Genomic DNA, 26,344 nt, shown 5'->3' on the forward strand with positions numbered 1-26,344 from the left:
GCGGGAGGTTTCCCAGGAGTCAGGCGGTGTGACATCTCCCGGGAGGCAGCAAGCCTGTCTAGGGAGGCTTCGCTTTTGCTGGCATATTGGTCCTGAGACCACAGCAGCCTCGAGACACAAACCATGTTTACAAAAGGTTATTCAGTCTAGATTCTGCCAAAAGCCTGCACAATTAGAACAGAGGCCAGCAACTGAGATGAAATGACCCGCCTGCAACTACCACCTAGAAAAGGCTTCTCCCAATGGGCTTCCTTCCCGGGCCTGCTGACGCACTGACCTGCCAGAAGTGGGGTACAGAGCAGTGACAGGATTTGCTGGCAGGCTTTTGCTCTGTGCTATCATTAACACTTCTCACTTGGTGGGGTTCTGAGACCTGACCCAAGGTTGAGGACAAGGGGCAGGGATCCCACATGTGCTCTGTCAGACCCAAGAAAGAGGAGCACAGCTCTCACTTTTAAATTTTAATTAAAAAGTAATCATTTCATTTTATTAACAACACAAGAGTTCCAAAGAGGAAAAACAAACCACTATATAACACAAAGGTCAGAATATAAACTGCTGCCATTTGGGGGCCTTGAGTTCTCAAACCACTGCTCACCACGGCTCATCCACTGGCAGGCAGGGCATGGCTGAAGTCTCTGCTCTCCCTCCTTGCCAGGCCCCCTCTCCAACACTTGACCCACAGGGCCCTAAGGAGCAGGCTGACCGGAGGGAGACAGCTTCCTTTGGCTCCATTCAGGGCATCAGCCAGAGGAGAGCCCTCCCTCTAAACAACTTATTCTAGTTTACAAGTTATGAATGTAGTCTGCACAGAGCACATGTCCAGTTACCCACAGTTTGACATCAAATGGTCCCTACCTCCTGTTGATCATAAAATAGAACAATAGTCTATGACAACAAAAGCCTTTTTTTTTTTTTTTTTTTTTTTTTTTTTTTTTTAGCAAACAGTTCAAAAGAATCCATTGAAAGATGAATGTCCAATGCCAGAGTCTAGCACCGCCTTTTCAGAGCTGACTTTATCCACCAGGTGCTGCCAGAGGTGCTGCTGGAGGGCAGTGGGCCACATTCAGTTTGTGTCAAACTACTGGTGAGTGGAACTGTTCACATTGCTACAGCTTCCAATAAAATGGACAACAAACAAACCACACATACTCCAAACCAGCTACCAATGCAGACAGAAGAGTGCTTTTCTCAGGCTGTCTGCTGTAACATTGCTCCCCAGTCCAGGGCAGCTGATGGGAGAGCAGAGCCTCCTACTTGTGATGGGCACAGTGGCACTGCCCACCAAGGCCACGCTTGCTCCTGTGAGACAGACAGAGCGCAGTTCTGGCTGATGCACTGAAGTGGGAAGGCTTGGTAGGTTCAGAATGATCAAAGGTTGTGTCAACTGGCATGAGAAATGGTTTTCCAAACTCAGTTATCTGGAGCTTGGTTTCTTCCTTTTCTTCCCCAAATCCAGCAGGCAGGGACTAGAGAAACTCCCATCAAGTAGAAACTGAGCTTAGCCACATGTGCTGCCAAAGCAACCCCAGAGATACTTATTTTCTACCAAAAGCCAAAAAGGTACACCCCTGAATGCAGTATAAATTCTGATTCTGTTACATAAGAAGCAACAAAGCCTTGGGCAGATCAGGTGGTAGAAACTTGGGACATTTGATGTCATCTGGAGAGTGCAGAGAACATCCTCCAAACATCTCTACTTTGAATGAAGCGGGAGGTGGCCAGGGCAACAGGGAACTGGGGATAGAGGAACAATTTAGTTTCAGTAATGCCTCTGGTAAGATCCCATGGGAGCCTGGGGCCGTCCCACCTGAGCTGCGGTCTGGCTCACCAGGTGGGAAAGAGCAGGGCCACTCTGGATCAAGGTGTCTAGAGCCTTCTGTACACTGGGATTGTCAAAGTTAATACCTGTGGAAGACACAGGCCTCTGGCTAACCATGTTGCTGGCAGGTGCCAGGCGACTGGAGGGCTGGCCAAAGAGCCCTTGGGAAGGAGCCCCAGGCCTGGGGCCCATGTTCCGAGCAGATCCTGCCGGTCCCAAAATGTTTGGAGGCTGATTGCCAGAGGCCTGTGGTCTTTGCTGAGGCTGGTTGTTTGCTGCTGTGGAAAAATTCTGGTTCTGGGTGCTTCCAGCAGCAACTGAGGGGGCTGCAGAGCTGCTATTGGCCGTCACCGTGCCGCTATTGAAGAGGCTGAGGATTTTGGCCTGAAGCTCTTGCTGGGAGGTAGGGGGTGCAGCTGGAGTGGGTGTAGCAGAGGGGAGCACTTGGCCACTCTGGAGTGGTTGGGAGCTTGGCTGTGTCTTCAACGAGGCACCCGAGGCCGCCCCGAGTGGCTGGCGGGAAATCGGGCCTGGAAGACAGAAGAGGAGGGCATCTGGTTGAGAGTGCCCCCTGGGGGCAGGAGGCCTAGCAGCCAAGGGAAGAACAACAAATCACTAATCACATCAATCACACGACAGAAACAGACATCAGACATCAACTTCCATAGGGGACACTTCATGGTATGTACTGTTTTTACAGCAAACATCTTAGTTCCCAGAGAGAACTGCTTGAAAAAATGTAAATAAAATAAAAATGGGGCATCCACCTTGGCTACCAGAGAGTCAGTAATACTAGTCCACCACCACCCACAGTAAGTAGAGATCAGACTCAGTACGAAATCTAGAGTTGATCAAGTTCATTACAAGATCAGTGTGGATTGCCCATGGGAGAAACCAATGGATGAGCTCATTTCCCTTACCCACCCCAAAGAGCCCTGGGCCTGTCACCCTCCCCACAGAGCCTGGGGATTAGAGAAATGCAGAGTCAGAACTTCACCTCGGCCCTGCCACGTAGCTCACCAGGCAGAGAGTCGGTGCTGCTCCTCATAAGCCGCTCCTTGCGCTCTCGCAGGTAGTTGATGATTTTGTCCGTCTCTTCAGCAGTGAGGTATCTGTTGTCTGCCAGCAGGTTGATGAGGCTCTGGATAGCTGGAGGGTGCCCCCCACGCCCTCCCTCCTCGGGGCCTCCACGCTCTCTTTCCTGCAGGATGGCTTCATCGGCCATCTTGGCTGCCTGTCGGGCAATCTCCTCACGTTCTTTCTCTCGACAGTCATTCTTGTAGCGCTCGTAATTTCTGGCCACCAGCACCATGGCATCGGCCTGGGGCATGTTGCGATGCTCTGTAGGAGGGAATGACATGAGTGATTTTCTCCCATGACAGACTCAAGTGCCCACCTGCTGCACTCTGCCAAGCTTTTCCTAACCTCCAACAAGAAAGAATGATTTCAGTGACAAGAAGCCTGGAGACTGGGAGTGAGGTGGGTCTGCAGGGAAATGAGAGGGAATCTTTGGTAGGGAACACATCTATGTATAGAGCTATTTCTTTGGGGGAAATTCCTAGATCACAGACCTGTAGTAAAAACCAAAGAGACATGACAGCCTCCCACAGATTCAAATGGACCATGTGGGGAATAACCACGGGAGGCAGGCCCAGCAGCTTCTAGACCAGCAGCAGGAGGCCAAGAAGCCCTCTGTAAAGCCTGGCTCTCCCCTGTGCTCCTCAGGACAGAGCTGGCCTACTGTTTTTTAATTCATCAGTTAAAAACGTCATGGATTAAGATCAAATTGTGACCCTAAATAACCTCTTCTCACCAGTGAGCAGCAGGCTTTGCAGGGCAATGAGCAGACATCACAGAACCTTATGGAAACATCCTAAGGACTATCTACGAATGAATGCTGTAGCCATGGGTGGAACTGTGGGGCCACTAGAGACCCTGAGAAAGGGGAAAAGGGGAAGTCTGGGCTGTAAGGGCTACATATAGTGTCAGGTGGCACAGCAAGTTGCTTCAGAGATGAAGGATCTGTCCTGGGCCACTAGAGGGACAGAGCTTCCTTCCTGTCCTCACAGCCCCTCTGTTCACTTGTCCAGCACACTGACAAGTGGTCTATGACACTCTCTGTCCCCCAAGAGAGCACTCTGAAAGCGCAGACTCTACTGCACTAGGAGCAGTCAGTGCCAGTGGCAACCTCACTGGGAAGCCAATGACTTCACAGTGGTGGCTTGAATTAGGACGCAATGGGTATATTTTACACTGTGGAAATAGGCAAATGCTATAAACCACCCCACCCTCATACTCCAGATCTGGTTGTTAAACAGTTACCAACACTTGTATAAACCTAGTGCCTAAGTAAGTAGACAGCAGGCTCACCTCCAGGGCACATAAGAACCCTACCACATTTGAACTCAAGATATTCAAGCCATTTGTTTAAAACTACTACTTATGAATAGGGCATAGAATTAACATGGTAGTGACTACCTCTGAGGTTTTGGCCTAGCTGGGACTTTTGTACCTTGCGGAGTTCCAAACATGATATTGACTGTACAGGAACGGTGAATCTGGTGTTGTTGGGTGATGACAATAGCAAAAGGAGACCCTCCTCTGCTAACATCCTCCAATGCTTGTGACAGTGACACCTCTGTGTTGAGGAAGATCAAGTCCACAACCATGCCAAGGTCTCGTACCTTCCGCCCCACAGACTCAGCATAATCTCTGTAAGAACAAACAGGATCCAGGTGAGCACTCCCTGACCAAGTCTTAATCTGTGCACTGCTGGGCCGTGGCTAGTTCAGCTGCGTATATTCCCACAGAGAACCCACTCTAGCCCACCTAATACCCTATTTAGACTTCAAGGATTCCAGGCTTCTACAACAGTTGTGACTTGTCCATGGACATATTTGAAGGTGCTGGTTGGACAGTATTTGTTATCCTCTATGCCTCTCTATTCAAGACAGGGTCTTGCCAACAGACCAAGCTAACCTATAGCTCACTATGCAGAGCAGGGTGACCTTGAATTTACCATGATCCTCCTGCCATTCTTTCTTGGATGCTGGAATTGCAGGCATATTCCAACATGCCCAGCAGATACCCTTTTTTGGATTCTCTAGTCTAATGTCCTTCCTTAACACCAACCTGCTTCCTAAGAGCTGTAGGGTCTCATTCTAGCCCAGGCTGACCTGGAATTCACTATGTAGTCTCAGGGCCACCCTGAACTCAAGGCAATCCACCTACCTCTGCCTACTGAGTGCTGGAATGAAAGCTACTTGTACATCCAGAAGAAGCTAGCATGTACCTGAATAGGGCAGCCCAGAACCTGTGAACTCTGCCTGCTACTTGGTGTTGCAACACCTATTTCCCTAGTCACTGCCTTGAAATTAGCTCTTTAACCCCAAACTGCTAAATATATGAAGTTATTTACTAACTACCTGGGGAAGCTGAAGAGGTAGAAGAGAGTGGCATGATGAACTCTGGCCAGACTAACATGGTCACCTAGCATGTCTACAAGGTCAGGCTTCGTTCTCATGTGCTTCCAAGGTTGGCCCATGAAAGGTGGGGGACCTATTGTTTTTCTTGACTAGAATCAACTCCCATTCCAACTCAGTTCACATGACTCCCCAAGGCTAATTCCACCTCTAACTCCAAGACATGCTGCATGATCCCAGCCAATTACAACAAAGTGACAGGACCAGGGATAGGAAAGTGAGCCAGCTCAGTCCAGTGAAAATCCTATCAAGAACTGGAAAAGAGAAGCCCTCTCCTCAGTGGGTCAGTGTCAATCATTCTGTTCCCCCCCAGGTAGAAAATATGCATGAGAATGAGAGCAAAACCAAGGAAAACAGGGTTAAAACACAGAGAACAAGTCTTGACAACCAACTCTGATCTTCATGTGGCTATGCCAGAGCTTCTCACTTAAGCCAGTAGAAATTTCTCCCATTGGGCTTAAGATAGTTAAAATTGGGGTTTCTGTCACTTAACAGTTCAAAGAACTCTAGTAGCAGAATCACACCAACAGCATCAGTGGGGAGGAGCTGCTACACAAGAACCTGACTTCCTTTTGGGACCCTTCTCTGTTCTAAAAAGAAATCTGCACAGGGTTCTTACTTAGTCTGTTTGTTGACCACAATAACAGAGCAATCCACAGGTCTTTCTGCATCAAAGCGCCGCTGGATTTCCTCAAAATATTGACGATAAAGCTCTTCTCTACGACGTTCCTCACGTTTCAAACGCTCTGCAAGATACCAGCAGGGAAAACTGATTTAAGGACTGTCCTTCTATAAGAAAAATCTACAGGATACTCTGAATTAACCTTCAAATCTATCTAAACAATAATAGTAATTATTATTTTTTCTGTTCTTGCGTTAGGTCCATCTGGGCCACATGAAATCCTGCTTCAAAAACCACGAAATGAATCATTTCGTGACTACTGCTCTGAACCTCAGTCAACAATGGGTACTGTTAATCTTTTTATTTCTGCCTACATGACAGAAAAGATTTCATTATTATCCTAATGTACATTTCATTGACTTTTGAAAAAAATAAAGTAGTAAAGTTTTATGGTATAATCTTAGTGATTACAACTTTCTACCAAATTAAAAAATGAAGCTGGGCATGGTGGCACATGCCATTAATCCCAGCACTCGAGAGGCACAGGTACAAGGACTGCTGTGAGTTCAAGACCACCCTGAAACTACAGAGTGAATTCTAGTTCAGCCTGAGCCAGAGTGAGACCCTACCTCAAAAAACAAAAACAAGGGCTGGAGAGATGGCTTAGCGGTTAAGCGCTTGCCTGTGAAGCCTAAGGACCCCGGTTCGAGGCTCGGTTCCCCAGGTCCCACGTTAGCCAGATGCACAAGGGGGCGCACGCGTCTGGAGTTCGTTTGCAGAGGCTGGAAGCCCTGGCGCGCCCATTCTCTCTCTCTCCCTCTATCTGTCTTTCTCTCTGTGTCTGTCGCTCTCAAATAAATAAACAAAGAAAAAAAAAATTAAAAAAAAAAAAAAAAGAAGCTCCCCTTGCCAGGCATGGTGGTGCACACCTTTAATTTCAGAACTCGGGAGGCAGAGGTAGAAGGATTGCTAAGAGTTCGAGGCCACCCTAAGACTACATAGTGAATTCCAGGCCAGCTTGGGGCTAGAATGAGACCCTACCTTGAAAAATCAAAAAACAACAAGAAAAATCCCACAAACAGCTCAACTCTAATCCTTTGTTCACATCTCACTGCTAAAACTTCCCATTTCTTGTTGGATGACTGAAGATGATGGTGCTAATTTGCATTTTAAAAATTATTTTCAAGTTTAATGTTTTCCAAATATTAATAGGACTTCTGCATTCTCCCCACCCTCCAAAGTAGGGTCTCACTGTAGCCCAGGCTGATTGGAGATCATTCTGTAGTCTCAGGCTGGCCTCGATCCTCCTATCACTGCCTCCTGAGTGCTGGGATTAAAGGTGTGTACCACCACCGTGCCTGGCATATATATATAAAATTTTTTTTTTTTTTGGTTTGCAAGGTAGGGTTTCACTCTGGCCCAGGCTGACCTGGAATTCACTCTGTAGTCTCATGGTGGCCTCAAACTCACAGCGATCCTCCTACCTCTGCCTCCCAAGTGCTGGGATTAAAGGCATGCGCCACCACGCCTTGCTTATTATATTCGTTTTATGAACTGCCTGGCTGGCTAAGTCATCGTACAGGTTATCAATGCAGCTTTCTTTTGTTAACAGTCTATCAGTAACTGCAACATACTATTTCTGCTCTTTTACCTTTTGCACGAGACTGACTTTCTGGGCCAGGAGGGCCTCGACCATCAAAGCTGTCTCTGTACCGGTCAAAGTAAGAGTCATCCTTTCTCCTGCAGTAGTCATCCATTCGCAAGTATCGGTCGTAAGAGCCTTCTCTCCTGAAACGTTAAGGAAAAGTTCACAAGTTACAACTCTATCCTATTGTGCAAAAATCAGATGTGGAGCCAGGCATGGTGACGCACACTTTAATCCCAGCACTTAGGAGGCAGAGGTAGGAGGATGGATCACCCTGAGTTCAAGGCCACCCTAAGGCCTCAGGTGAATCCCAGGTCAACCTAGACTAGAGTGAAGCCTTACCTCGAAAAACCAAACAATAAATAAATAAATAAATTCAGATGTGGAGAATTCTTTCAGACCAAAGTCCCTATGAGTAAGGCCCAAGATTCTGGGACTAGACAAACAAGACTCACTGCTTATCATATCTGTTTTAAAACAAAACAAAACAAAAAACTTTTTCCCCCCACAATTCTTTAAATGCTTTTATTTGCAAGCAGAGAGATACAGAAGAGACAGACAGACAGAATAGGCATACAAGGGCCTCCAGCCACTACAAATGAACTCCAGATACATGTGTCACTTTGTGCATCTGGCTGTACATGGATACTGGGGAATTGAACCTGAGTCCTTTGGCTTATCCATTTTTCTAGCCCTTTTTGTTTTTATTGAGGTAGGACCTTGTTCTCATCCAGGTTGACCTGGAATTCACTCTGTAATCTCAGGGTGGCCTCTAATTCATGGTGATCCTCCTACTTCTGCCTCCTCAGTGCTGGAATTAAAGATGTGCACCACCATGCCTGGCTACGTCTGTGGCTTGATTCAGTCAATTTGTCTCACAGAATGATGGGAGGGAGGCAGGGGATGGTACATAGAAAATTCCTAGCGCAGCAAACGCAAAACCACTAATGGTCATTATTACTTCTGGAGAGCCACTTTATGACCCAGCTCTCTTCCTGTGCCCTTTAATAACAGTAACTATTTGTTTTTTTTCAAGGTAGGGTCTCACTCTAGCCCAGGTTGACATGGACCTCACTCTGTGCAGTCTCAGGCTGGCCTTGAACTCACAGAGCCTCTCCTACCTCTGCATCCTAGGTGCAAGGATTAAAGCTGTGCAACTACCATATCCAGCTGCTCCATGCCCTTTAAAAAATTATAGCAAAATACTTTTATAATTTATCAATTGTTGTTTTACTCTTTCTTTTTTTTTTTTTTTTTTTGAGGTAGGGTCTCACTCTGGCCCAAGCTGACCCAGAATTCACTACATAGTCTCAGGGTGGCCTTGAACTCACAGCGATCCTCCTACTTCTTTGCCTCCTGAGTGCTGGGATGAAAGGCATGTGCCAACACGGCCAGCTTGTTATTTTTCTTGAGGTAGGGTTTCATTCTAGCTTAGGCTGACCTGGAACTCACTCTGCAGTTAAAACTGACCTTGAACTCAAACAATCCTATCTCAGCCTTCCAAGATTGAGATTAAAGGTGTAAGCCAGCATGGCTGGCCCACTTTAATTTAAACATTCTTTTATTTGTACATTTTTGTGTGTGTATACGTATATATGGACATGCCAGGGTCTCCGCTGCTGCAAAATGCACACCAGATGGCATGCACAACTTTTTCCATCTGGCTATATGTGGGTGATGGGGAACTAAACCTGGACCAACAGGCTGCGCCAGTAAGTGTCTTTAACCACTGAACCATATCCCCAGCCCTTCTAGGACCCCCACACAACTTTTGTTTTTTTCCTTAACACTGTTCCAGCTGTCATTAAACTTGTGCTGTAGCCAAGGTTGGCTCTGAGCTCCTGATTTTTCTGTTCTATCTCCCTAGTGCTGGAATCACAGGTATGCACACTACCTTACCTGGTCATTTTAACTTTTTGCCTTTTTGTCATTTTAACATTTTTGTTTTTGAGGCAGGGTCTCACTATAGTCCAAAGTGATCTGGAACTCACTCTGTAGTCTCTGGCTGGCCTTGAACTCATGGTGATCTTTCTAAGCCTCCCTAGTGTTGGAATTACAGGCATACACCCAGACATTTTAAGTAGTTTTTTTTTTTTTTTTGGCTTGCTTTTATAAGGTAGGGTCTCATTAGCCCAGGCTAACCTAGAACTCACTCTGCAGTCTCAGGGTGGACTCAAGCTCACAATGTTTCTCCTACCTCTGCCTCTGAAGTCCTGGGATTCAAAGGCGTGCACTGTCACACCTGGTCCATTTCAGTCGTTTGTAAGCACATACCTCACTTGCACTACAGTTTACAATGTTGTGCACCATCGTCAAATCTATTTCCAAAATTCTCATCGCCTTAAACAGAAATCCTACTTGTCAAGCAGTAGAAGCTTACCATCCCCAGCTCTTCCTAGCCCTTGGCAACGTTTACTTTCTATGAGTTTTCCAATTTCAGATATTTCATATAAACAGACCCATCCAATATTTTTCTTGTGTGTCTGACTCTCTTCACATTTTCTAAAGTCCACCCCATGTCTTAGTATACATTAGTTTCACAGCTGAATAATACTCCATTGTAGGAATGGACATACAGTTCTTAATCCATTCGTCTGCTGATGGATATTTGGGTGCTTCTAGTTTCTCATTTATAAGAATACTATTGCTATGCACATTCATATCTGATTATTCTTTTCAATCCTTCAAGTTTTTGATGAATTGCTAAGCCATTTTCTACAGCTATATACCACTTTCTACTAGCAGTGTATGAGAGATTCAATTTTGCTAAAATTAGTTCTTTTCTGTGTCTTTTGGAAAAGTCTTCGAAGGATCCTAGTATGTATGAAGTGGAATCTCACTATGGCTTCATGTGCATTTCCCTGCAGCGTGCTGACAATGAACATCTCTTCACGCACTGGCTCTCTGCAGATCTCCCTGTTCTTGCACTGCCAACCCCGTTTGTACTTCCCTCCTAGTTTGCTTGTACAATGCTGTCTTTCACATGACACAGAGAGGTCTCGGCTCTCTTCAACTTAATTCACCAATCGTTCACACCAAACTTCCTGAACACTCTATTTACTACTTAACAGACTCTAGGAGTATTAAGGCTGACTTTACAGAGTTTTCAACACGTTCAGCCAAACCCATCTAAGAAAGGTTGTGGACAGAAAGGCAAACAGCATAGCTTTGTGTGTACCTGTACACAGGGTCTCGAGAGTCCCTCATGTCTCTGTATCTGTCATACATGGGGTCCCGGTGATCTCGAAAATCTCGAGAGTCTCTTAGATCACGAAAGTCCCTAAAATCCCTCATGTCCCGAGCATCACGTATATTTCTGCTGTCTCTGTGATCCCGAATGTCTCTGCTGTCTCTGTGGTCCCGCAAATCTCGAGGGTCTCGGCTATCCCGGGCATCCCGACCATTTCTGCCATCCCTGGGTTCTCTCCTTGGACTTCCTCGAATTGGAGATCGATCACGCCTTGTATCTCGACTGTCTCCAAAGCCATACGGATCCCTGTGGAAGGTAGCAAGAACAAGCTAAGACAAAGAAACTGAAGATAGACAATCTTTTGGCTCTTTCCAGAAAGGCCCCACCCTTCCAGTATTCTCAGAAAACAGTGAGAGAGCATGACTAAAACTCTTTAAGTAGACAATCATCCACTGTGTCAGCAAATAAAGTCTAAAAGGTTTCAGAATCTTAAATGATTTCATCAAAGGGAAATTAAGTGATCAACAGCCAAAGGTTTTGACCAGGGTAGTAGTATTCACCAGGTTTCAGGTAATAATTCAGTATTTCTTACACATGCCAAACAGTCTTCTCAGTTTCAACAAATTTTCAAAATGAACGTGCTTTTGCCCGTAAAATCTATTTTCTTCCACCAGATATGCCTGAAAGAGACTTTACAAGTGACTGAAGTTGGGGGTGAAAGACAAAGTAAGGACCAAGGCTCATGAAGAAAAAAAGGGCATTGTTCATCCCTTGTAGAAGCCAGCCCCACCCTTCAAGGACTTTCTCTAAAACACAGCTCTGAAAACTGAGCATGAATAAAAATCTAAGGAAAATCACCCATCTGCCTGCTGAGGCAACCTTATACAACATAATCAAAGGAATCATTTTTAAAGTACAGAAAACCACTTAGAGGATCTAGCAGGGTCATCAAATCACAGAAACAAAGCACACACAACTTGATATGTATGTACAGTGTCTTGCTGAGCTGTTGAGTACTCATCCCTCTCAATCAATGGGCTCATGTAGAATTCTATCTCCTCCTTTTTCCATCTTTATTTATTTGTGTGTGTATGTATAAGTATGGGCACACCAAGGCCCCTTGCCACTGCAAATAAATACCAGATGATCTTGCCACTTTTTGCATCTGGCTTATGTGGATGACTTGGGAGTTGAACTGAGGTCGGGAGTTGAACAGGATGACCTGGAACTCACTCTGTAGTTCCCACAGCAACCCTCCTACCTTAGCCTCCCAAGTGTTGGGACTACCACATCTGGTGATTTTTTTTTGGGGGGGGGGTTGTTCAAGGTAGGGTCTTGCTCTAGCCCAGGCTGACCTCTGCCTCCTAAGTGCTGGGATTAAAAGCATGTGCCACCATACCAGGAATTTTTTTGGAGTTAGAGGTCAAGAGATATGTTTGCCTTTCTCTGACTCAATATAATTCAAGAGGCATTTTACCCTACTGAAAACTTATTCCTAACATACCTAAAATTAAAAATTTCCTATTCCAACCCAATCAGTTACATCCCAGACTTTTTCCTGTCTGTCCAAATTAATCTTTCCAATTACTACAGTTTTAGTTCTTTTAAAAGTTAACTTTAGCCGGGCGTGGTGGCGCACACCTTTAATCCCAGCACTTGGGAGGCAGAGGTAGGAGGATTGCTATGAGTTCGAGGCCACCCTGAGAGTCCATAGTGAATTCCAGGTCAGCCTGGGCTAGGGTGAGACCCTATCTCGAAAAAATAAATAAATAAATAAATAAATAGCATGCATCTTAAATGCTAAGCCATCTCTCCAGCCCATGAACTTTAATTTCTATACTGACAGTATGAATTTCCAAAAAAATAAAATCTGCTGGATTTTAATTCATTCAACATATAAGCGTTGGGTATGGTGGCACATGCCTTTAATTCCAGCACTCGGGAGGCAGAGGTAGGAGGATTGCCATGAGTTCAAGGCCCCTCTGAGACTACATAGTGAATTCTAGGTCAGCCTGGGCTAGAGTGAGACCCTACCTTGAAACCCCCCCGCCAAAAAAAAAAAACCCACATAAGTACCACACTAAAATGCCTGTTTCTTCCAGCTGCCACTATCAACCTGCTATACTTGACACCCTGGATTAGCCCTGCCTACAAATCTGCACCATTACAATCATCTCAGTTTCCTGGCTCAACCTCATCAGTTCTACTTACATTGTTCTCATGCTATTATTTACAAAGCATCTCTGTTTTGTTTACTACAATCTGTACTTGCAATATTTTTCCTAGACTAATCCAAGTACCATTCAATCCTCACAGAGAAGTCAGTCCATGTCCCTTGTCTTCTAGGAAATTTTCTCAACCCTTTCTACTAGTTTTCTCTCTATTCAACTCTAACAGCACTTTCCTAACCTACCTTGACCTTTGTTTTTGTGTCTGACCCACCATCCTACATCCTCCACAGTGACCCTGTTCTGAACTCTTGTAATTCCCGAGCAGGCAAGCTCCTCCCCCAGTCCTTCCTTTCCATTTCAGGACATGATATACCAGACAATCAGTTGTTCAGGATATTGTCATTCACTCTTCCAACCACATTTCCAAATTCTTTTAATGTTTTCTCTGGAATTGGTCTAGTTCATCTCACTTTACACTCATGAACATCATTAAATGCTACCCAGAATGACTTTGAGCCCAAACCGAAGGACCTTCTACATACTTTCATTTCTGCTCTCACCTCTTCTAGCTTTCCTCCACAAAGGTCCATCTGGAGCAAACATTTTGGTTCCTATCTTCTCCAGTCCTTTTTTTTTTTCATTGAGGCAAGCCCAACAGACTGCCCATTTTTAAAATGTGAGAGTGGCACACTCCTTTAATCCCAGCACTCAGGAGGCAGAGGTAGGAGGATTGCTGAGTCTGAGGCCACCCTGAGACTACATAGTGAATTCCAGGTCAGCCTGGGCTAGAGTGAGACCCTACCTAGAAAAAAAAAATGAGAGGGAGAATTGGCACTCTAGGGCCTACAGCCACTGCAATCAAACTCCAGACATGCATGCTCCTTATACACATGTATGGCCTTGTGTCACTATGAATCTGGCTTACATGGGACCTGGAGAATCAAACTTGAGTCCTTAGACTTCACAGGCAAGAGTCTTAACTGCTAAGCCATCTCTCCAGCCCTCTTGCATCTTTTTCCCTACTTCACTGCTTCCTTTCTCTACAGCCAGCACTGATCTTTCTGGATCTTGTCACCTGTGCAGCAGGAATGGACCCACATTCTTCTGCAGGTTTCAACACAGATACAGAAATATCCCTTATTTGCTGATTCTGGTTTCTCCTTTTTCCTTTTACTGGCATGTTCTGGACAGGTTCCCATATCCCAGGCTAGCTTGGGGCTCAAGAAAGGAGGACAATTACAAGTTCCAGGCCAGCCTGGGCTACACAGGGAGTACCAGACCAACCAGAGCTACAGAACAGGACTCTGCCTCAAAAATTAAAACAAATACTAGAAAATTTTCAGTGCCAGGGATGGGATACCTTCCAGTGAGTTGTTGGCCAGGGAGGCCCTTGATGCCCCCAAAACATTACAGGCCATTGGCGAGGTCCTTGGTTTTCCACCAGGAATAGATGGCAAGACCCTATTGCTGAAGACTCCACATACTTGGGCTACAAAGCCATGGAGAAATCCTGCTAGAACTGAGCTGATAACCTCCTCCATGTAGACCAGCTGACAGAAAGCTGGAAGAAGCCATGCTGCATGCAGTTCAATAGGAGAGAGAGAAATCACCAGTGAAGATACTCAACAGTGGACATTGCAAACCTTATATTTGGCCAGGCAGGCCAAATGAGCCAATGTGTGCAATAGTAGCATGTCTGTCATGGTAGAAACCAACTGCCCTCTAATTGGATTGGAGGCCTGCTCCATGGGAGGGAATACATTTCTGATACTGAAAAACGTACAACAGGGGTAGTCATGAGTCTTGGGGGTATAAACATCTGCTGCTGTCTGGCTAAATGTATATACTATGCTCATCAAACTGCCCAGTAAGTACTTCTCTTTATGTTCATATCCATATATTAATGCTACTCTCACTTTTGGTAGAGAACCTTCTCTTTTCAGGTGGCAGTCACCTTGGGATGACTCAGAAGGCACCATGGTAGTAGGAAGAAGTGACAGAGGAGTGCTCAGCACTGCAATTCTTCTATCACACCTTCCAAGGCTCAGGGTCCATTGCAGAAGAGGTGGCGGAAAGAATGTAAGAGCCAAAGGAAGGGTAGGACTCCTTACAACGTGCTCCCCACAGACACAAAATGGCCTGGATATCCATGACCTCACAGTGCCTGACATTACCTACACAAGACCATCATAATAGGAGGAAAAGATCATGACATCAAAATAAATGCAAGACTGGAAGGGGATATGATGGGGAATGGAATTTCAAAAGGGAAGGAGGGGGCAGGGAGGGCATTACCATGGGATTTTGTTTACAACCATGGAAGTTAATAAAAAATAATTTTTTTTAAATATGAAAAAAATTAAAACAAAACGGGGGCTGGAGGGATGGCTTAGGATTTAAGGCACTTGCCTGCAAAACCAGAGGACCTATGTTCAATTCCCCAGGACCCAGATGCACAAGGGGGTGCACGTGTCTGGAGTTTGTTTGTAGTGGCTGGAAGCCCTGGCACACCCATTCTCACTCTCACTCTCTGACTCTACTAAATAAATAAAAATTTAATAATTTTATTTATATAAAAATTTTATTTTTATAATTTATTAAAATTATTTATTAAAAATAATTTATTTAATAAACAAAAATTAAAACAATTTAAAAATTTTTCTAAATTTTTGGGGGGTGGTATTGGGGATCTAAGTCTGGACCTTGTGTGTGTTAAGCAGGTACTCTAATACTGAGGCTATATCCTTAGCCACCCTCCCTACAACTTCTTTGTATTTTCTTTTTTTACATGTGTGTATATGCACCTGAGTGTAGGCTGTAAGCTGACTATCCTCCTAAGTCTCTATCCACATTTATTGAGACACAGGCTCTTCTTGAACATAGAGCTCACTGATTTGAATTAGACAGACTAGCCAACAAGCCCTAAAGCCCTGTCTGTCTCTGCCACCCCTGCGCTGGGATTACAGGCATGTACCATCACACCCGGCATACTATGTGGGTCTTGGGGATCTAAACTCAGGTCCTCATTATTGCACAGCAAGCTCACTGGAGACTGCAAGCTCTACAAGGACATCAGTTTGAGTCTGCACTATAAATGCATCATGCAAAACTATGTCTGGCAGATGCTCTATAAACATGCTGAATGGAACGTGTTTCTGCACACATGCTTGGCGGCTAAACTTATCAAACTGTCCTGTCCTGCCTAACAGTTCAGTCAATAAACTACATGAGTAACAGACCGCCTCTAGGATTGTATCACCTAATTACATGGTAGCCAAATGAGTACATGATGCTGCTTCCAAAACATTCTTATTATTCTACCTTTTGTTTCTATGAAACTTTGTTGTGTTTCATTCATACATACATACATTTATTTTGAGATGACGGATTTGTTACATTGCCGGAGTTGGTCTCAAACTCCCTGACTCAAGAAATCTTCTGCCTTAGCTTCCAGAGTGGTTGGCACTACAGACGTGCTATCTATTTCAAGTGTACCAGTACTCTTAGGTTTAGGGGAGCAAACATACGGTGGACCAGGTAACTTATAAGAACTAAACATTAGTTATTATCAGAACCAAGGGTAGACTAACGAAATAGTTTCAAGCTTCCCCATTATTTCACCGAACCCTCCTAACATATGCAGTAGTTGATATAAAACACAATGTGGGCAAATAGTCAGGATCCAATAGGAAGTGACAACTGTAAAGTATTTTTGGATTATTAATGATCGGCGGATAAATCTGCCTTGGGGAGCAATTAGAAGTAGTCATTAGAGGAGGAATCAGATTTCAAGTGTTCTTGGCAATCAGGACTGAAATATCATGAGCTTGACAGACCACAGACCACACACAAATACAAATTCTCAGGCTAGTAGAACTGTGGGTAAGAAGAGCATGTCACAGCATGTGTTCACAGCCTTTGGACAATTATAAATGCTGTATTTGGTTCTCATTTTTACTTTTATTTATTTTTTTTGTGGTGCTCATATATGCTAGGCAAGTACTCCATCACTAGTATACATCCCTAACCACTTGATTCCCATTCTTTTGACTCTATTGATCAATCTTTACCTGTCAGTCTATCTCTTCAGGTTGAATATAATCCAGTTTTCATAGTCTGGGGTCCATGCTTCCAGTACGACACAGCAACCCCCCCCTTTCAAAAAATCTAAAGTCCGCTAGGCGTGGTGGCGCACGGTTTTAATCCCAGCACTCGGGAAGCAGAGGTAGGAGGATCACCGTGAGTTCGAGGCCACCCTGAGACTCCATAATGAATTCCAGGTCAGCCTGGGCTAGAGTGAGACCCTATCTTGAAAAACCAAAAAAAAAAAAAAAAAAAAAAAAAAAAAAAAATCTAAAGTCCATGTTCAACAAACTAAACTACTAATTCTCTTTTGGATACAAATGTAGAAGAGGTGATATTCACAAGGAGGAACAGAACCAAAGGAGTGGTGGAAGCAGGGATGGAGAGAGTAATTCTCCAAAATGAGAAATAAAGCTCTTTCCCTTCTCCAGAAGATAAGCAGCATGGCACACTGTTATTCTTCTGGAGACAAAAACAAAACAAAAAAGCCTTTTAGGGTCAATTTAAGACCCAAACAAAAAATTCCACAAAACAAGAGGACTCCTGTTTCTGGTTCCACTGCTTTTCAAAACAAGAACACAGTTAACAAAAGAGTGGCACTGTGTTCAGGTTTCTGAGTGAGGGAAGGACAAAGCCTGCTGCGTGAAGCTTGACCTCAGACGGTTAAGTAGGCTACAAGCAGGTTTCTGGAGCACAATATGGTTCACAATACTGTGGCACGGCACCAGAGGTATCCCACACAGGCCAGACCAATGCAGCTCACCCTCAGATACTGTCACTAGAGACTAAAAAGAAACTGAACACAGCAGTTAAATAAATAAATAAATATCAGCACCAGAGTCCACAAACTAAAATAGTTGGTAAACACAAGTAAATTTTTGTGGTATGTTCTTTATCTACTCATCAGTGGGAAAAGAGGCAAAGATTCTTTGTTTTGAGCCACTCATACTGCTGGGAAACATTCTCGAGGGAAGGTAGTAGGGGTAGAAAGGGGAAAACATGGTTCTAATGGCAAGTGGACACACTCTGGCTAACGTGCTTCGCCTGCTGCAGGCTACAGGAGCTTGTGGAACTCTAGGCAGTCGAGAGTCCAGGAGAACTGACAGACGGTCATCTCAGGAGACTGTGACGTACTTGAGCTGTTCTTTAGGCAAGCCTGAAACTTCATATCCAGGGTGATGGTCTTTGGTTTTGGCTGTATGGAAGGTCCATGTCTTTTTCCTTTCTACAGAGGTCAGCATCTCCTTTTTTCTTTTATGTTGGGTTCATTGGAGTATTTTCACTGCTTTTTTTGACCCTGAGAAAAATCTTTCATCTGCTCTTCAAACTTTTGTCACAGATACTGCCCGAAGACATTACCTAAATGGCTGGCTATGTGATGCTGATCCCCCAACATGACGAATCCATGCGGTTAGAAAGAAAACACTTGTGCAGAGTTTTGCTATTAGGTGCAGGTAGAGTATGGGGGTGCAGTGTTCAATGAAGTTCATACCTCACAGATTCAATATGCCTGTGCTTTTAACTAGGAAGGATGCAGATTTTCCCAACCAGCCTTTTCTGTTGTTAGAGAGGACAATTGCAGAGATATTGCAGAGAACTGATGACTTTTCTTTGTGTTAGTAAAGAGATTAAATTATAGCCTAGAACCTTTAACCATGAGACCATCTAAAGAAACAATTATCACAGGAATTAAGGACCTGTGAACAAAGAGAAAGCACTTCAGGTCATACAGAAACTTCTCCACAGCCAGGATCCTGCTGATAAGCTAATCACCAGTGACTTTCACCAGTAGTACCACATGAATATCTTTCAAAAATATATGGGGGAATCTTCTGTAAAGCTTTTGATGTGGAGAAGTTAATTCTTATTTAGGTCACATTGACAGGGTTTAGGAAAAAAGTCCTCAAACACTTGGAGGCCAAGTCTGCATAGGTATATGCTCCAAGATTTGGTTTTCCAAAGTCCACTGAAGATGAAAACAGAACATTTAAGGCAGAAATGTATCAGGATTCACAGAAGAATCCATGCATATCTATCAACATGAGACAACTTATACATGAATTATACAGTATACTCAGAGGAGTTCAAGAAAAAGGCCTAAGGGCTAAATAATAAGAATTCAGGCAGAAGTGTGATCACGAGTAGGGATCCCTCATGCAAAGTTCTGTGCTAGACTGACCCAATAGTGTCAGAATTATACCTTGACATCTGGAATCATTAAGGAGGCATATTTCTGAACACAGAGCAAAGCCAGCAGAACTGTGGTTTACATAAACATTTGAAGGGGTGATAAACTCCCAAAGATATTAAGTATCTTGATGATCAAGGATGAGTCCAGCAAAATGAGGTGTTATGAGGGTCTTGCCAGCATGCTTAAAAGCAATTGTCATAGGTAAAGTAGATAGCATGAAGGCACAATGTAAAAGAAATAGGTCTTGGACTCAGTGTCTTTCCCCACCTCCTCACCCAAAACATCTATCTCCTGTGCCTGCGGCACACAGAATGCTCAGGGCTGCCAAATGAAGGCAGTTCAATTGATGTACATTTGGAATTACCCCAAGGCTTTGACTGCAAGGATGTATCAAAGGGAGAGGGAGCTAGTATTAATCATCAAAGAAATCATTAATCTGTTTCAGATTTTTTTTTTTTTTTTTTGGTCTGTTTATTTGTTTTCTGAAGTAGGGTCTTGCTCTAGCCCAGGCTTAACTGGAATTCACTATGTTGCCTCAGGGTGGCCTCGAATTCACTACAATTCTCCTATCTCTGCTGGAATTAAAGGCATGCATCACCATGCTCAGCTGTCTCAGGTTAATCAATCATTTACCTATACCTTGCAACTTACTTTTATTCTATTGGTATATTTAAGATATAAGGCATAATCAGGGCAATGAGCAAAATGTTAGTGCTTTATTTTGAATAGTGCTTAATTTGCCTGGACTTTTCCTTTTTACTGACAACTTCCATAATGCCTGGATTTCTTTTAAAGGTAAAAATCTAGAATTCTTCAGAATTTACAAGAGGCTCAGATCAAATTTTATTTATCTTACTTTATTTTTTTTTGTTTTTTCGAGGTAGGGTCTTGCTTAGCACAGGCTGACTTGGAATTCACTCGTAGTTTCAAGGTGGCCTTGTACTCACGGTAATCCTCCTACCTCTGCCTCCTGAGTGCTGGAATTAAGACATAAACTTTTATTGAATATGACTATCCTTTGTTGAAATAAGCATGACTGTGTGGCAGTTCACCATGTTACACAACATGTTAAGGAAACTGTTGGCTGAGCTTAATTAGCTTTGCCATCCCTCCTGTTTTTTTTTTTTGTAAATAAAGCAGGAAGCCACTGTTCCATCAGCATCCAAATGATCTCATTTTAGAACTTAGTCTGAAGTAGGTGATACTTTTTAAAGGTAATAAAGGTGCTTGCTTGTGGACAGGCTATCATTAAGAGACAAAGCCTCAAGTTTCTTTGTTCCTTGCAGATGAAATTATGGAGTTGCATTTATGTTGGAATGAGATTAATTTCATTCCATTAATTTAATGCCCTGGCAACAGCTACATTGGGTTCCAACCAAGGGAGTTGGTGATTTCTCCACAACTTCAGTCTGTTGAATGTCTATAATCAACTAGAAATATCAAGAGCATCAGGCTAAGTACTATTATCAGATGATATAAAATACCCTTTCAGACTATAACAGAATCAAGAGCTACTCTATATTCTATAAAGTGTGTGTACTTTTCATTTTAGTGTACACAAACAAAACTACTATTTAGAGATCACAAGCAAACAAAGATAACACAGAGAGATTCTTCCACTGGAGGCCATGCCATGTCTTGATAGTTACAAATTCCATATTTCTCTTAAGTCACTTAGTTGAGAAAAATACACACTGACACTCTGCAAATTAAACACATCTTTCTCAAGCCATTTGACAACTTCATCTTCATTGGAAGCCCCATCATTCAGAGCACTAGATGCAAACACTTAGCTTCCCATCTGTTTACTGGGCAGTGACGAACAATAAAGATGGTGCTGCCTTATACCTGTAGCACAGTTAGATAGAGCCTCGAGGAAGCCAATTATCCTACCGATTTATTTGTTGCTCAGGCTACTCACATATACCTATAATCAACCAGCATGGTATTTATCTGCAAGTCACAGGCATTATTCATGGTGTTAACAAAGGAGGCAAAGTATCAATCTATGTACAAATGCCCACTTCTGCAGTGAAACAATGGATAACCAGGGCATCCATTTAACAGCTGCCGCACAGTTGTAGTTGTGGTATTGGATTCAACTCCTGTATAGACAGATGGAGAAAGAATCCAATTGAAATCAGCAGTACTATCTTGTCCCTTCTGTCTGCATGAACTATGCTGAGTAGGCATGAATTTATTTTTTAGTTAGAAAACACCTTCCCTTCACAGTCAAGTGGGGTATAGACACAAAACATACAGCAGCCATTCTTTCCTGTAAGTGGGCAACAAAATATACAGGTGGTTTTGCTCAAAAAGAGGACAGTGATGTTAGGTATAAGTGCTGTCAGCTGGTCCCCCTAGATCCTGGGGGTTCATGGAGTTTGGCAGTGTTCATTAACTGGAGGGAATATAATTTGTTATGGGGTGGAGCATAGGTATGTAGTTTCTGTGGAAATTTCATATGCCTTTTGCAAAGGCAAAATCTAGAGCATGCTTTTGAACCCTGAAGCGACATCAGATATGAAATCTGTCAGCATTCCACACAAAACTGCACACACTGCATCCCACTTGTATGCTGCTATGGGACCAAAGTTTGGACACAATCTCATCTTTGCTGTAAATTGTAACATTAGTAAAAGTCTTCCTTGGGTTAAGGGACCAGCTTAGTTTGCATCTTGAGGGTACATAGCGGGTCTGTTTTGTATACACTGCAAGGAAGAAATTATTGGGGAAATGCCTTCTGTTTCCAGGAAAGCTCAGAAAAAAGGGAGACTTTCAGAGGTGGAGTATTTTGCCCTTTTTATTTTCCCTCAGACAGGTAACCCAGACATGTGATCACTCGGGTCTCAGCACAGGCACAGCAGCAAGCTCTTAAGTAGCTCTCTCCGAAAACCTGGGTCAACATCTGGACCAGTAGCCATTTGCAATGAAGAGTCAACTCTGATGCCTGCTGCAATACAGCATGGCACACACCAACGACCCTGGGCCCTCCTCCTGCTGCTGTGGAGGCTCCCTTTGACACGCGAGCTGGGGAAAGACAGAGGGTTATCCTCTTCCAATTGCCTGCAACTCATGTTGCAAGCTGAACTTGCTGGGTTTGTCACTGAAAACACAAAGCTTCCTCTGGATCTCCTGATGTATGATTTTAAAAAGTAGCAAGGCCCTTCACACAAGGTTCTTGTTCTTATTTGCTTGAGCGTTTCTGATTTGTTGGGGGAGGGGGGAGGAAAAGACCCTTGATGTATGATGTTGGGCTTAACTCCCCAGAGCCCAACTCTCCCAAAGGAACTCACTGCTTCAGGGTACTTTACCTTCTTGTGGGGCTGGGTCTTGATGGAGCCGTATTCATATTTCTTCTTTCCGCTGCCTTATTAATATCTGAAAAGAATAATCAACCCATCTGTTCAATGCTACGGAATAAAAACAAGATCATCAGCACATTTTAAATGAAAGCAACAACAAGAAAACTACAATGGCAATCAGATGGGGTAAGAAAACCATTCAGCAGAGACAGAGACTGTCGCTTGGGTGATTTTTATTAAGTTAAGGCAGTACATTGTCATGAGTTGGTAGGTAAAAAATGTTCCTCTGTTTTGCAGCTAACACGTAAGGTGTAAAACTGATGATGTCAATGTTTAAGCACTCTTCCCAGCCCTGAACTAACTTCCCACATCTGAAGGGAAAAGGTTGTTTGTCAGTTATGACTTTTTTATTTTTCCTGTCTTTCTTTTGTCAGGGTGAAAAAGGCAAGGAGTTTAGAGGATACATAATTCTAATTTTTGTACAAATCAGTAAGAGTTGGAATCCATTGTCTTAACACTCCCAATAGTCCATAAAGCAGGACCTTCTTTTAGCACACCTTGTACTAGATAGACTCTTCCAGAATGAGATATAGGAAAAAGTAATTTCTTTTTGTGACCCAAGAATATGGTATGTTAACATATATAAGCTCAGAATAAGAACTGGCATTTGATAGGAGAACAGGTAAGAAAACACTCCTTATAAGAAGTTTTCATCTAGAGAGGTTGGCATGTTCAACTGAATAAGGGAGTGTAACAGAATCTTACAAGCTTGCAAGATAAGCCAATGTATACTGTTAAAGTCTGTTTTGCTACCAACAAAATACTTCATAAAACCTAAAGTGAATAAAATATGTCTTAAGAAAAATTTAGATGGGGAGGTAATATGATGGAGAATGGAATTTCAAAGGAGAAAGTGTGGGAGGGAGGGAATTAACGTGGGATTTTTTTTTTATAATCATGGAAAATGCTAATAAAAATTTAAAAAAAGAAAAAAGAAAAAAAAAGAGAAATAATTTAAAGAAATATACCAGTCTGTGCCCCAAAAATCACACCTGACAATTTTATATAAATAAATGCATGCATGCATTACTTTCATACTTCAGATGAAGAAATAAACAGCTTCCTACTACAGAGTGGTTTTATTCATCTTGTTCCACATGCAGCAATTAACAACTCCATAGCTAATGACTCAGATGGTATTAAAACTCACATAATTAGAATGCTTTAAAATAGTAATTATGTATTTTACAAACCCCAAGAAGTTTGCTCCCATGTGAAGGACCACAGCAACACAAACTTATAGTCTGGCATAGACTTTACCCTGCTATGCTGCCAACTTTTAAGTTCTTGTTCAGGTGAGAATGATCTACAATTCCGTTTTAAGTCAGAAGTCTGGAGAGATGGCTTAGTGTTTAAGGCACTTCCCTACAAAGTCTAAGGACCCAGGTTCTATTCTCCAGGTCCCATGTAAGCCAGATGCACAAAGTGGTACATGCATTTGGAGTTCATTTTCAGTGGCTAGAGGCCCTGGTGCGCCCATTCTCTCTCTAATAAAAAAAAAAAGACTTTAAGTCATGTCTCTATTTTTTATATATAGTTTTAAAAGACTTATTTTTATTTATTTATTACAGACAGACAGAGAGAGAGAGAGAGAGAGAGAGAGAGAGAGACAGAGACAGACAGACAGACAGAGTGAGAATGGGTGTACCAGGGCTTCCAGCCACTGCAAATGAACTCCAGAAACATGTGCCACATTGTGCATCTGGCTTACATGGGACCTGGAGCATCAAACCTGGATCCTTAAGTGTAACTGCTAAGCTATCTCTCCAGCCCTATTTTTTATGAGAGAGAAAGAGAATGAGAATGCTGGCATGCCAGGGCCTCCTGCTTCTACAGTCGAATTCCAGACATGTGCACCGTCTTGTGCACATACGCAACCTTGCGCACTTGTGTCACCTTGTGCGCCTGGCTTATGTGGGATTGGAGAATAGACCATGGGTCCTTAGTCTTCACAGGCAAGCGCCTTAACCACTAAACCATCTCTCCAGCCCTGTTTTGTGCATTTTTGACAAAATGGAAGATAATATAATTCTCAATAGCTAAAGAAGTCTATTTCACCTAAGTTTTCCTTACCTTTTCAATTTAGCAGACACAGGGTATGATCCAATTTGCTTTAAAAAAGTCAACAACTTTTTGTACATAAGGTTTGTCCAGTAATATCTGTACAGTACTGGTACAGATTGTAGTTCTAACAATTTATAACTCTTAATTTAAGTTTGCAAATGTCGAAGTTACACATTACATAATGACAGGTATCATAGTGATAGCTAATTCTTTTCCTTGTCATTATCAACAGCAGCTCAGGTTTGAAAAGGACTAACTGAACAAATCTGCGCCACTTTGCACCGCTTCCTAATATAGAATAGCTAAGATTCAGAGAGAAATATAATGCCTTTGACTATTTACACAGATTTATTTATTTATTTATTTATTTTTTGGTTTTTCGAGGTAGTGTCTCACTCTAGCCCAGGTTGACCTGGAATTGACTATGGAGTCTCAGGGTGGCCTTGAACTCACAGCGATCCTCCTACCTCAGCCTCCCGAGTGCTGGGATTAAAGGCGTGTGCCACCACACCCGGCTTATTTATGTAGATTTTAAAGTATCACTGTGTGTATATAAAATTTTCTTTTATCATGTCATCAACAGAATATATATTATTATATGGTCTTGTAAAAAACAGCCATCCAAAATTTGACTACAGCTGGCAAGCATTTACTTAAGAGTATAAGATATACAGTACTATTTTTTTTAAAGATCAAGCTGCCTTGAACTTGTGATCCTCCTGCCTCAGCCTCTGGATTCTGGGATTACAGGCATGTGCCCCCACCCTGTGCTCCTTTTGATACAACTCTAATTGGTAATTGTACATTAACAGCATCTTATGATTTGTCCTCTGCATATGAAGAGGAGTGTTACTCTGTGTTCATTCTCTGAGTGTGATAGTGGGCTGAGATCAAAGCCATTGTGTATTAGGTAACTTTGATGGGATCAACTGGCTCCAGATGGAAAGGAGACAGTCTACTTTTGAGCTGTTAGTTTTTTTAATTTTGCAATTGAAAGGTTAAAGACCATTCAAAATTAAATGTTCAAGCCATTTTTAACTTAATTTACTTCACAGCATTCACTTTCATTGAGCAATCCAAAGCCATTACATATTTGGATGGTGTGGCTTATGTTTCCTTTGTAAGAAAGAGTACTTTCAGACTACTTTCTTTCTCCCCTCCCCTTCCTTCCCTCTTTTTTTTTTTGTTTGTTTTTCAAGGTAGGGTCTCACTCTGGCCCAGACTGACCTGGAATTCACTATGTAGTCTCAGGGTGGCCTCGAACTCACGGTGATCCTCCTACCTCTGCCTCCCGAGTGCTGGGATTAAAGGCGTGCACCACTATGCCCAGCTTCCTTCCCTCTTTTAAGACAAGGTCTCAACACTGTAGTCCAGACTTGCCCGGAACATACTAGATGTATAGCCCATGCTGACTCCAAATTCAAGACAGTCTTCCTGTCTCAGTCTCCCAAGTGCTGGGATGACAGGTTTGGGCCATGCCCAGGTTTTTGGTTGTTTTCTTTTTCTTTCTTTCTTTTTTTGGAGGGGGGATACTTGAGATGGAACTCAGCTTTATGCATGGTAGGCAAGCTTTGTGCTCTGAGCTACAACCCCAACCCGAACTGTTTATCTTAGAGGGCAGCACACTTTTAGTGTGGTATGTCAAGTGTCTGACTCTTCACCCTTGAGAACTCCTAACACTTTATCCCGGTTGAGATGTGGGAAAATGA

General features: G+C 43.1%; 1 protein-coding gene across 3 annotated transcripts in view; it reads right to left on the bottom strand.

Moving 5' to 3' along the window:
- Window positions 1–448: 448 nt before the first annotated feature.
- Ncoa5 (nuclear receptor coactivator 5) overlaps window positions 449–26,344 on the bottom strand; it is a 40,699-nt gene continuing 14,803 nt past the window's right edge. The window contains exons 2-8 of one of the 3 annotated variants that reach the window (XM_012949963.2): window positions 22,521–22,587; window positions 10,750–11,067; window positions 7,578–7,714; window positions 5,924–6,050; window positions 4,335–4,534; window positions 2,843–3,163; window positions 449–2,352 (exon numbers count right to left, since the gene is read on the bottom strand). In XM_012949963.2, coding sequence (XP_012805417.2) covers window positions 1,763–2,352; window positions 2,843–3,163; window positions 4,335–4,534; window positions 5,924–6,050; window positions 7,578–7,714; window positions 10,750–11,067; window positions 22,521–22,558 — 1,731 coding nt within the window. In that variant the 5' untranslated portion in view covers window positions 22,559–22,587 and the 3' untranslated portion in view covers window positions 449–1,762. Of the gene's footprint in view, window positions 2,353–2,819; window positions 3,164–4,334; window positions 4,535–5,923; window positions 6,051–7,577; window positions 7,715–10,749; window positions 11,068–22,520; window positions 22,588–26,344 lie in introns of all 3 variants that reach the window. The other 2 variants (XM_045155737.1, XM_045155736.1) reach the window with 2 other exon arrangements.

The sequence above is a fragment of the Jaculus jaculus genome, chromosome 8, assembly GCF_020740685.1.
Source record: "Jaculus jaculus isolate mJacJac1 chromosome 8, mJacJac1.mat.Y.cur, whole genome shotgun sequence".
Taxonomy (NCBI): Eukaryota; Metazoa; Chordata; class Mammalia; order Rodentia; family Dipodidae; genus Jaculus; species Jaculus jaculus.